The sequence below is a fragment of the Bos indicus genome, chromosome 3, assembly GCF_029378745.1.
Source record: "Bos indicus isolate NIAB-ARS_2022 breed Sahiwal x Tharparkar chromosome 3, NIAB-ARS_B.indTharparkar_mat_pri_1.0, whole genome shotgun sequence".
NCBI lineage: Eukaryota > Metazoa > Chordata > Mammalia > Artiodactyla > Bovidae > Bos > Bos indicus.
In genome coordinates this window covers 62,859,348-62,872,717 of record NC_091762.1, presented here as the reverse complement: position 1 = coordinate 62,872,717, position 13,370 = coordinate 62,859,348, and the positions used below count along the sequence as shown (strand labels likewise).

At 33.7% G+C, this 13,370-nt stretch overlaps 1 protein-coding gene across 16 annotated transcripts in view; it reads left to right on the top strand.

Annotated features, from left to right (window-relative positions):
• Positions 1–13,370, top strand: part of ADGRL2 (adhesion G protein-coupled receptor L2) — a 199,088-nt gene that overhangs the window by 29,699 nt on the left and 156,019 nt on the right. For all 16 annotated transcript variants that reach the window (XM_070786237.1, XM_070786239.1, XM_070786240.1 and 13 more), the window contains exon 2: positions 6,144–6,316. In XM_070786237.1, coding sequence (XP_070642338.1) covers positions 6,244–6,316 — 73 coding nt within the window. In that variant the 5' untranslated portion in view covers positions 6,144–6,243. The remainder of the gene's footprint in view (positions 1–6,143; positions 6,317–13,370) is intronic.

Sequence of the window (13,370 nt, the reverse complement as noted above, 5' to 3'; positions counted from 1 at the left end):
AATGTAATCTCCCTTAGGGTTAGGAGTTTTGTCTCTTTTGTTTCTTAGCACTTATCATGTGGTATATCCTGTTAATGTTTGCTGAGTGAATAGTTTAGCACCTAAGGAAAAATGTCCTTGTAATTATCCTTGATTGGAATTCAGGCTCTGCTACTTGCTAGCTGAGTGACTTCCAGTAATGGAATTTCTTTTCTGAGCCTCAGACTTCTGACTCTGACCTTTAAATATTGACCTTTATATAAGGGTTAGTGATATGTGTCTGACACAGTGTTTCTTTTGCATATTAGCATAGTAGGTGCTCACAGAATATTTCTGTCCATAGTACCTGTAATTTATATTCAATTCAAAAAAGTTGCATGAAATTTCCAGATAATTAGAAAGTTAAAAAATAAAATGTCAATTTTGGAGAGAACTGCTGTTTAAAAATAGCTTTCCCATTCCCCCAGATTGGGGAAAACACTAAATTCTACATTGTAGGTATACTATAATTTAACAATAAGTACAAAATATTTTAAACAAATGGATTTATGATTTTTTTTTTTTTTTGCTGGGGGAAGCCATCAACTTTCATGTTATATAAGGTAATATTTTGAACTGGGTTTGTAGCTTCATTTTTTTCCCTCTTCTTTTGAAACTTCATTTGCAACTTTATGTTCAGTCATAAAATGTCCCCTGCATTCCTTTGAAAATGACAGCCATTTGTTTTTATTATTTCAACTGGAAGCATTTTAATGAGAATGGCAGACTGCCCTGGTCTGTGCCTCCCAAGTGTCCTCAGGTACAAGCCTCTTTTGCCTGCTCAGCATGACTCCTAGATATTATGGCAGATAGCAGGTATAATTTACTGGAGCGTTCCTGAACTCTTTTCTGCTGGTCCTCTGAGTCCTCTCATAGGAGAATCTGTGTCTTCACAATGCAGAAGACTCAATAAAGACCAAAAATGAATGTTAAGGGTACTTTAAAATAAATAGTTTAATGCAAGTACTGTATATTTGATACCAATATGTGCAGAAATGAATCAGAGAAAGATAGTGGCAACTAGTGTTTGGCCACATGGTTTTTAAATCCCTGTTAGCATTTCCAGCCCAGCCCTATCCTTGTGAAGGGAAAGAAAATAAACTCAAATGGAAAAGAACGTCAAAGGTCTGGAGTTAAAAAAAGACTTTTTGATTAGTGATAACAGGGGTTTACTTCTGCAGCTTACTGAAAGAAAACTCCCAAGGGTGTCCATGTTTTCTCTTCTATTTAAAAGAAGGGGAATTTCTGTAATTTATTTTTCATTTTCTAAATCTTTTCAGTGGGGGCAGAGTGGGTTGGTATCATCCTGTTGTTTTGGTAACTATAGTTTTTAGAAGAGCAGCTTTTATTTGCTAGTAAATTCTGTCCCATAATGATTATAATTTTATAGCACAAATTAGATTAGACAGACTGATTTTGTGCAGAAATCTTTAGCTCTCATTTAGTTGACATACATTTAGTGCTTAGAATTTTATGCTTACCCAAAGCATTAATGTTTCATTTTACACAGCATTAGTACATGATATCAAGGATGGGTAACTTTGTTAGGTCTCCCGCTTAGATGGCTCTTTTTCCTGTTCTCATGCTTTTGGTTGTTTGGGCTTAATATCCAGTGTTCACAGTAGTTCAGTGTCCATGAGAAGAAATCAAAGATAAAGCTTTAGATATGAATCTTTATAGTGGCTGTGCACTTAATACGATATCAACCTCAGTTAACCATTTTTAGAAAAATTTAAGTTATCTTTTTTTTCCCCATTGATTTGAAGCGTGCTATATCCTGCTTCTGTCATTGAGCTTTTCAACAAATGGGTTTTATTTGTTCTATTTTTGCTAAACAGATGTCAACATATATAAAGTTAAGTATGATTTTTTTAGTAATGTAACATAAATACAGAGATACTAAAACTGATTAGTAGGATTTCTTAAATTTGCTGACAATTTAAGGCATAGGATATTTAATGCAGCTAATAAATATAAGCAGGTTACTGTTACATGGCTATGGCTAAGTATACATTTTAAGTAGTGTATAAAACATTGAGGACTGTTGGGATATAAACAGTGCTGAGGTATGCTCCTGGAAGTTGTTGTTGAGCTTTGGAAGGTTTAGTAGTAATGATGCATTAATTGACTTTTTACATGACAGAGTAGTAGGATACTTATAAAAAAAATCTTGACAGAGGTTTGCTAGACAGTGTCATGTAGTTATAGAAACAGGGTTAGGATGAAATTGTTTGAATTTTAAAGGATAAGGATAAGAAAAGAGTCATTCATAATTTAAGTAGAAATGTTCTATTTCAGTTTTTATTAAGAAATGTACTGCTGCTTAGCATTATGAGGGGTTTCATCTGTGCGCTATGCCTTCATACTCCCAATTTTTCCCTGAAGTTCTTGGGAAGGGTAAGAAAAAATTGTTTTTTTAATATGAGGAATCCCTTAGTCTTTTCTGTTTAAAGTGTAATAGCCTTTTCCTGGTTTTGTTCCTTGTTTTTGTTTTGCGTTGTGAAACACTTAATGAGCTGCCTTTTGCAGGTAATTATAGAGTTTGAGGGACAAGTCTGTTGGCTCCATTTATGCCAGTGAGAATCTTGTGGCTCCAGTTTGATTTAGGAGCAGTGTTTTGTTGGGACTAATTTCACTATGTTTGATTATTTGACAAACATTATATGACTAATATTTGATTATTTATTCATTCTGTCCTTAGCCAATTGTGGTCTGCTAAGTATTTCAATTTTCATTAACATTTTAAAATGGAAGGTTGTTTTTCATTTGAATCACAGCAGTAAAATCTTTTGATTGTTTTCAAAATTGCATTTAAAGCTTGAACTTTTGAAAATAATTTTATTTGATGTGAAAGTGGCTGTACGTAGTAGAATGAGAATAATCAATTTGATATTCTTTTACTCATTGAACAGACAGACGGATGGACTTAAGCTTTATTTGTGTGGGAAAAAAAGCCATGAATTTGTTACATTTTGGAATCTCTTTCTGTTAGAAACAGTCATTTATACTGTCTTATAATTGACTAGAGTGTATTTTTAAAATTGTGTTTCACATTTAAACCTCAAGAATACACTGAAATTTTAGTATAGTTAAATCAGTTCATAAAATGTTCTATCCTGGCCAGAGACCACAAAAGAGGTCTGGCTTGTGTGGTTTCCTCCTCCTTTTCCCTTAACTAACAGAGGTTTTCCTATCTTGGCAGCTGTTTCCTACAAAGCAGTCATCAGTCCCTGATTTCTTCCTTCTATTTCTTCCCACAAACAAGGACTCTTTCAAATAGCCAGTGACCAGAGACACACTGATCTTGAGTTGCTTGAAGAAAGTGGAAACGTGTTCAAGAGTTGTGCATGTAGGCAAGCAGCCCATATGCATTAGTTCATTGAGATAAAAGTACCTATTACAGCCAAAATCTGGATAGTCAGAATTCTTTGCTTGAACTGGGAGCATTCCAAAGGCTGACTTAATTACTGCAAGTAACATTAATGCACCTCTTCCACATATTAATGTTATTCTAATTGCTTGATACAATCATTGACCAGTCTGTGGCATTTAAGAAACTGTTCATGATTGGCCTTTTAAATGTGACAGGCCATGAAATTATCTGACTTCTCTCTGTGCTTTATATAAAATAGCTTGCAGTTTTAAGGCAGGTACTTTGTACAGCAATTGTAAATGAAACATTTACTTTCAGTTTTGTCTTCTGAATATTCTTTGGGAGCTCAGAGTGAAAAATGAATAGAGAGCCAGCTGGTTTTGCAGGGTTGTATGCCATGTGTTCTCTATCAGATTAATTTTGATGTATCTTTTTTCTTTGTGTATTTCTGTCATATTGAGGAGGAAGCTTGCTTTTCCTTTTGTTATTGTTTTATTTCTAAGAACATCTGAGGTGTTCTTAGAACTAGGTAAGCCAGTTCTGATTCCTTTCATTATGATGCCTAATTTTGTCTTAACAGGTTTTAGAGAGAGCTGAAAAAATAGGTTGGTTATGGATCATGGAGTGTATATAGGGAAACAGCTTTATCTCAAACTATAGGCATGATAAAATAAACTCATTATAGACTGTCTTGCTAATTCCTTTTGTAGTTCTATGAATCTTCATATATAAACACTAGATAATAGCTTCAGATTAATTTTTTATGTTCTTTCTGGTATGTTTGTTGCCAAAGCAAGATAGTGACTTTATAGCTTGATCAGTGTTCCAAACCATTTAGAATCTGACTTTTTTTCCATTGAAGTTACATTGTAGGAAACTGATAATAGAATATAGTGACCTGCTATAATAGAATCACATATGGTGCATTAAAGGGTTTCCCACGTAGCTCAGCTGGTTAAGAATCTCCCTGCAATTCAGGAGACCCTGCTTCGATTCCTGGGTGGGGAAGTTCCTTTGGAGAAGGGATAGGCAACCCACTCCAGTATTCTTGGGTTTCCCTGGTGGCTCAGCTGGTAAAGAATCCACCTGTAATTCGGGAGACCTGGGTTAGATCCCTGGGTTGGAAAGATACCCTGGAGGAGGACATGGCAACCCACTGAGTATTCTTGCCTGGAGAATCCCCATGGCCAGAGGAACCTGGAGGGCTGCAGTCCTTGGGGTTGCAAAGAGTTGGACACAACTGAGTGACTAAGCACAGCAGCATGATGCATTAAGCAGGTAGCAAATTCAGAATACCTTAACTGCTGTGAAATAAAAAGCTCAACATTATCTAGGGGAAATTTGTTTTTTTACATTTTCTTTATGCTTTAGAGATAGCATCTAAATAATGTAAGAGTTCATTTTGAGTTATAGACACGACCTCATAATGTGGGTAGGTATACCCATCACTGCTTCACTTTAAAAAACCATTTGCAAAAGGTTAAGGAGAGCTTGGGAAGACTTTACAGGAAGAATTTGTAATTTCTTTCCGCTCAGATGCTAGATGAGGAGGCTGGCTCTGTTTGGGAACTGCCTTCATAGTGTGTATATAGTAAGGCTGGTATTTATGGTATTTACTCTGACTCCTCATGCTATGCTGCTACTGCTACTGCTAAGTCACTTCAGTCGTGTCCGACTCTGTGCGACCCCATAGACGGCAGCCTACCAGGCTCCCCTGTCCCTGGGATTCTCCAGGCAAAAACACTGGAGTGGGTTGCCATTTCCTTCTCCAATGCATGAAAGTGAAAAGGGAAAGTGAAGTCCCTCAGTTGTGTCCGACTCTTCATGCTATGCTAGAAAGGAGTAAAACACTGCAGTAGAACCTAGCAAATAATCTGGTTTCATGTGACCCTGGGAACGTGGACATGCTGATTAAATCACACCTGAGTTGGTTTTTTCCTCTTCAGTTGAAAAACTGGGCACTTAAAGGCTAGTTAGAATTAGACTTGGCTCTTCGTTTTAGTGATGGTGATGCAAATTTGGAGATATATAACCATTATGGTCTAGATTTTTATTTGGGTCCAGTGGATGGGTTAAACTACTCAAGGACATGGGTTTGACCTTACTAAGTTTTGCTGTAAGAAAAACTCATATATGAAAATCTAAAACCTTAAATATTTAAGAGACAATCACATTATTAAATGATTTCTATGAATAACTAGCAGTCAGATAAATAACAGTTTGCAGTGTAGTGTTTGGAATGCCATAATTATAAAAGCTACAACCATATATTAAAAATTGTACACCCTTGAGTAGAAAAATAAACTGTTTCATTATATCTGTAATCTATTTTACTAGATAATAGGATAAAATAGTAGATAATACTGCTGTTACCATCACTAGAAGCAAAGTATATGTATTTATGAAATTTTGTTGCAGGTATTGTATTAATATATTAAAGCTGGTAAAAAGACTACTACATGACATTGAAAGACAGTTATTTATTCTGGAATAACTTTAATCTTTCCAAGAAAAGTTCATCTTTGGGAATTTATATAACTACTATGTGCATTCATATGTTTTGATTACCTTTAATTTGGGGGGCTTTGTTTTCAGAATGCTGTTGAATATAGAATCAAAATATATGGCTTTTTTTATGCTTCAGAGAAGGAGGGAAGAAAGGTTGGAAAGAGGGGAGTTGTGGCTATTGTTTTTTCATTTTTTGTGACATTGTAGGATCATAGAGTAAATGATGGATTTGTTTGTTTTTCAGATATGAGGATCAATGATGCAGACTGCTGGGTTCGATGAAGCTGGGCATTTATAACTAGATTCATTAAGGAATACAAAGAAAATATTTAAAGGGATCAATAATGGTGTCTTCTGGTTGCAGAATGCGAAGTCTGTGGTTTATCATTATAATCAGCTTCTTACCGAATACAGAAGGTAAGATACAGTTTAAATTTTTACTTTTTAAGTTCAGGAAAACTTAAAATAGTCAATCTTTTTATATATATATAGGAGTGACTAGAATGAATATTTTTTATTATTTTAGAATTAAGCATTAAATAGATTTCCTGAATATCATATTCTTTTTCTGATGATTGAATTAGTTTTTTACATAGCTGTGTATTATAGAAAGTGCTAGAAGTCTAAATTTATATTTTACATATATTTATAAATATAATCATTATAAATAGTCCTGAGAGAAGAAACCAAAAGCTTTGCTTTGGTATATATTTTACATTTATTGATTGACTAAATTTTTCCAGTAAAATTGAAAATATTTCATGATAACTCTTTCATTTCATCTTTAGTTTTGTCTGCTTCTTAAGTGTGTGGTCATTGTTCTAAAACTTATAAATAATTTTTTTTAATTTTCTGGAAAAAGGTGTTTTTTATTAGTTCTTCCTTTCTCATGTTATCTTTTTGAAGACAGACCTGATTTTTGAAGAAAAGAATACACTTAGAGGGTTAATTAACTAATTGAAACCATAGTTACTATATGGATTTTCTGGTATCCATTATTTTTTTAATGTTACATATTATTTCCATGTGAAAATGACGTTCTTTCAGGTGCTTTTTTACAGAGTAGGTCTGAAGTTAATGTGGCGCTAAAATATGTTAATTTTATGGCTAGTTGGTAGTGGTAGTCATTGTATTCAGTATGGAAAATCTGTGAAAGAAATGTACAATCTCTGAGAAATGTATGTAAAATGTAATGGATTTTTTGTCACAATTAAGTATTCTTGAAGAAAATGTCTTAGAATTTTAAAATTGGCTTTATATGTACTTTTAAATGGTCCCATCCCATTTATACCTATTAACAAAATAGTAGGTAGGGAAAAAAGAGGCATACTATCAACTAATAGATAGTAGATTATAATTCCAATGTCTTTGTAATAAGCTTCAAAATGTTACCAGTTTTCTGTTCTAGCCCCTACTTTCAATATATTGATATAACTTAATATAATTTAGATAAATAACAAGTTGAGAAAAATTTTTAAATAAGAACTTTTGTGTTCAGGAAGTAAATAATGCTCACCTGGGTTTAAGTCACACATGAAAGTTGAAAATGGGTTAGTATTTTATTTTCAGAAGATATTGCTCTTTGCATCAGAATTGAAAGATACATCAAATCTAACATTAAAATGTAGTGTCTGAATGAATAGTACTGTAATGATAAACAATGAGCAGAAACTGAGTTAATATCAATCTCTGGCTTGAAATTATGAAAATCTTGTGTGTCATGTATAATTTTGCATCTGTTTTTGGAGGGGGGACACTAACTGAATTCGTGCTGTTATATTTGAATGTTTTCATACATTTAAAAAGTGTGGATCAGTGGCTCATTAGTCCACATAATAAAAAAATTTCCAATCAAAATAGAGACCACTTTACTGACACAGTTGGTTAACTTAGCAGGGGGCTAGCAAACTAGTGACTTTTTCATGAGATACTGCAGTTTTATTTCTAGTGTCACCTATTAGGTCAGGATTCATATCTGCTGTTAAGAGAATTTCATTTTTTGGCACATGAGGCCAGGGGGTGTTACTTTTGAAGCAGTTCCCTCCTACAGGTAAAAAGAACCTGGGAGGAACCCACACTGCTAGCTGCGAGAGCACACACAGTTACTGCGCACCGCACTGTTAACAACATTGTTCAGGCGTCACGTGGTTTTGTCTTAGAAAAAGTTTTATGTGACATGATAGACCTGTTTTGCCAGCCAGCAGATAATGCTCTATGAACACCTATAGAGAAAACCTATCAAAGTTAGGTATGAGAGCACAGGAAAGAAGATATAAAATTAACCTTTTAGCCATTGAGTTTCTTTGGGTCCCTTATGTGATTGTTACCTTTTTAGATCTTACAGAAATGAGCACTTTTTGTGTCAGCTCCTGAATCTTTGCTGATAAACTCAGATAAGGCTTTTAGGTGGTTTCTTTCCTCCTTCCTCATTTATTGCGTGACTAAATTTGAGCCAGTTGTTTAGGGTTCAGACATATGCAAGGCACGGTCCCTTCTCTTGAGGAGTTCGTGGTCTTGTGCGGGGGTCTAAACCTCAAATAACTCCTGGAGGTCTGCAGTAGGCAGGAAAGTGCTTGCGGGGGGACCCATGATTGCCTTTCCAGTATTTAGCCTGCTTTTGCCAATCTTCCGATTTTTGAGTAGAAACCAGACATTAGATTTTTAAGTAGTAGCAACTAATTTAGACTAAAAAAAAAAAGAAAAAGCCTGTGTATTGTGTTCAGCCAGGGACCGTGCCTTCCTTTTCAAGGCTTTCTTTTCTTCTGTTTAGAGAAGTGTTTTACCTTAGTATTTGATTTTAAAGACTTAACATAATTTTAGATTTGTTTGACATGTCTGTATATGAAAGGTTAATTTCCACATATGCAAGAAGGAATTACATATTTGTTCTCAGTCCAGGCATATATTATAGTTAGGTCATGTTTTGTGTGCATGTTAAAGAACAGATCACTAAGCTTATTTTTGTGTGTTTTACCATGGTAAAAGCTAATTGTATAAAGGTTTAATTGTTAGAATTAGCTTATCTTACATTGCTATCTGTCTCCATTTTTTTATAAGCTACTATTTAATAGAATAAAGTTTCATCCATTGAAATTTACTGATTTTTGCAAAGTAGGAACAATATTTTATTGTTTATCCTTGCAAGTCTTTCCTGTGTATTTTTGAAAGTTATGTTTAAAATTTTCAAGAAAAATGATTATAAAAAAAACAGAAAATACTCTGAATTTTTTTTAGAATTTATTTTACTCCCAGAGAACTAACCTCAAGCCTTTCAAAAATCAGTTTTGTTGTGCTTTGGTTCTTTTGGCCAGTTTTTATAAGACTAGTAACCCACTGTGGAATCATGTATCAGTAAGTAGGAAAGTAAATTGAATTTTTGTGTCCTGGAGAATTAAATTATGCTATATAATGGAGCCCTAGCAAGTATAAGTCAAGATATATGAAGGCTTGCCAAAGTGACAAGTTACAAATAATAGCAGTTCTTCAGCAAAGTAGGCAATATGGATATCAGGTTGAGTTCTTTATGCAGTGAGTATGTAATTAGATTTTATTAGTTGAAATTTTAGTTAATTAACTCATTAAATTGTTGCTTATCCTTATTTCAGAGAAACTATTATGCCAGGTATAAATGCCAGATATGCCAGATAGAGCTTCAAATATTTATATACATACATACATATATATGTATATATACACACACACATTAAGGAAATTTAAGAACATAGCTGTAGAAGTAGTATCTTAGAAGCTTTTATATTTTAAATTTTCTAAGAACATTTTACAGTGACTTTTGTGTTAATGATGTCTCAGGAAAAAATGTTTGGCTGTAGGATATAGTTAGGTGGCAGGAAAAAAGTTGATCTAGGGGTCACATATGAATTTTAAAAACCTGTTTTTGCCCATAAATATTTTTTCAGACCTCTATTTATTTATTCCTTTTAATCTTTCATTCTTTTATTGGTTGTTGCTGCTGCTAAGTCACTTCAGTCGTGTCCGACTCTGTGCGACCCCATAGACGGCAGCCCAGCAGGCTCCCCCGTCCCTGGGATTCTCCAGGCAAGAACACTGGAGTGGGTTGCCATTTCCTTCTCCAGTGCATGAAAGTGAAAAGTGAAAGTGAAGTCGCTCAGTGGTGTCCAACCCTCAGCGACCCCATGGACTGCAGCCTACCAGGCTCCCCCATCCATGGGATTGTCCAGGCAAGAGTACTGGAGTGGGGTGCCATTGCCTTCTACATACATATAATGAGCTGTTCAGAATTTATATTTACACACACACAGAAAAGTCACCTTCACAAAGGCAAGGATCTTTTTTGTTGTTCATCGACATGCAAGTGACTAGAACAATGCCTGACTTATGGTAAGCACTCTATATCCATCACATGAATAGCATAAATCTTTAAAGAGGGTCATAGTCTCAATAGTTGAAAGCTTTAAACAGTTGTAATAACAGAGTGATAAGTGCCATGATGGTGATATTTCAGAAGCGTTGGGATAAAGTGTAGGTGAGTGAGTATGTATGTGTCTGGAAATGCTTCTAGCCTGATGTGATGTTGATTCTCGAACTGAATCTCAATTTGGGCTGAACAAGCTTGGTAAAGACAATCGTGAGCATGGCAGTAGAGAAAAACAACATAGAGAATAGCATGGATGTGGAATAGAGTACTGCAGTGGTGCTTAAACTTGAGGAGCAGATGAATCACCTAGAAGTTCTTGGGTGGGGCCCACCTATTTGCATTTCTGACAAATTTCTGGGATGAGGCTGATGTTGCTCAGCATCACAGTTAAGAACCACTGTGATAGTATATGTGTATGGGTGGTTGAGGTGAGGTATATGGCAACATGGGTGTGGATATAAACTAACTTTAAAAGGTTTTTTCAGAAAAAGTTATGATTTAATTCACTGTGATTCAGAAGTGGTAACCAGTTATCTATACATTTTCATATGATTCTTTATCCTTCTGATCAGCCTCCTTGGGCATAATTTTAGGCTTCAAAAGGGGATTTTTTTTTTTTTTTCTCTTTTTAAACTTTGTACTGAGAAAGAAAACAAGTGGAAAATTGACTTGAGATTGAAAATTTCAGCAAGGTACATGGGGATTTGGCTGTATCACTCCTATTAAACTAACTCCCATTAAATTAATAGGAATTGTACAACATATCTGTGTTCACTGCATGGCAAATATCTTATTTTTTTAATTTGCAAATTATGTAAGTTAACACTGATTTGAAACAAAGCATTTTTTAAAATGATTTTATTTATATTTTTAGTGCAGATGAATGTGATTTTATTCCTTAAGAAAGTATCTAGCTATATTGGTCTTAGGACACTTTAAATATTCTTTATTGTGTTATATGTGTGCAGGGTTAATTTATTTGCAGCAGATTTCTTCTACATAAGTAGTGATATAATTCTGTATCAAAAATATAAATATAATTAATGCCACTTACATACTATATTAAGTTCCTCCGATCTTTTAAAAACCAAATGCTGCAGAGTACTCCTACTAGGATTTTACCAGTTCTGATTATGACTCAAAATTTAAAAAACAACAAAATATTAATCTATTTGTTGAAAACAGTAGCATCTTTAAGAAAGTTAATTTGGAATATACTTTGGTGATTTTAGATATCAATATTCAGTGTCCAAATATGCATATTTAATATACATGGAGATTAAGTTCTAGTGCTCGGTTGTTGATTTTTTTTCTTCTTACTTTTTCTTCTCATTTTCCACTTTAAGATTAAGCCTCTCTTGCTTCTTTTTCCAGTATTTGGAAAAGGTTAATTTGTCCATGATCTCTGTTGATTCACTAGTAAGTCTATTGCTGGTGGAAAAGTGTTATAAGTCAGTGTGTTACACACAACAGCCACGCAACATACCTCTATAAAACTCTATTGCTTGGCTGTTTAATTTTTTTAAACTTTTGTGTTCTTACTGGAAAGACTGCATCAAAGATTTATTTGTTTAATTTATTTAATAAATCTTTAAATTTATTTAATAAATCTTTAATTAATTTATTTAATAAATGTATTATGAAGTAATTTGCTAAAAAGTAAAGTGGTCATAAATTTGTCCATACAAAAGTGAATTTTTGTAATATTGATTTTATATTCACATTAGACATTTATCACAGCTCTTATTACAGTTTGAAATGATCAATAGTATATTAAAGGCGGCTTAATTAAAAGCATAGGAGGCATATAGAGCACCTTAATTTTGCTGAATGGTAATTGTGTTCATTCCTCTGAAGTAATTTCAGTTTTGATGAATCTCTTGCCTCATTTTTGGAATTAATACACCTTTTCACTTTTTTATGTACTGTGGTATTAGAGACTAAGATAATATAAATGATTGAGCACATACGAGTATTAATGTAGAGCCGCTATTTCTCTAAGAACTATTTATCTGACACGTTACTAAGGGAGTGTCTTACTGAAACATATGCTTGGTACCCTATGGTACTCTTTATTTTCTTTTCACCTCCTACAATGACAGAGAATGACATGACAGCCGTGCAGTCTACATTTATTAGACATCAATGTGGATTAGTGAATATCTCATGACATCTTTCAACCCTTTTCTTGAACTCCTTTGTCAACTTGAGAGAAGTGATTCCAGGAGAATACCTAGCCTTGGCCCTGGGATCTTTTGGTAAGGCTGAGAAGGGAATTCCATATCAGAGCTTTAGAGCTTTAGGAACCAAAACAACATTTATAATCCTTCCTTAGCAGCATGGGACTCTACTGAATTTGACTTTTATGTTCACCATTATTCTTGCTTTGAGGGTTTATTTTTCTTAAAAGTTTTCCCCTTCTCCTGAATACATTCTCACTGAGAAAGGATAGAAAATAAGAAAGTTAAGAATTTAAGACTGTTCATAATTCTAGGATCTAAATATAACTAACCACCATATAGTTCCCTTTGTTTCCCCCAACACACATGATAAAACAAAATTACAATGTATAAAACAAAATTAGGTTCTTCCTTTCCATATACTGATTTTCTACTTTATTATCATAATTTGTATTACCTTGTCATTATATATTTAGATAAAAGATTTTAACAGCTGCATTGTAATTTATCGTGTATATGTCAAAACTGATTTAATACTCCCTATCTGTTGGCCATTTGAATGAAATTTCTTTTAAGTAAATTAAATATCTATATCTTTTTCATCATATTTGCTCATTTTCTGGGAGTGAATTTCTAGAACTCTGATTATTATATCAGGCATGTGTACATATTCCAAACTAGTCTTTGGAAAGGTTATGCCCATGTTCACTTTGATTACTAATCTGTGAAATACCAGTTTATGTGCTTTACTGGCATTGATTTACATTTTTAAAAGAATTAACAGTCATGTAAAAAAAAAAAGAAATATCTTATTGTAAGTTAAATTTGCAATTTGAGAGATAATTGTGAGGACAAAAACATTTTATATGTTTTTTTTCCATTTTATATGGGTTTA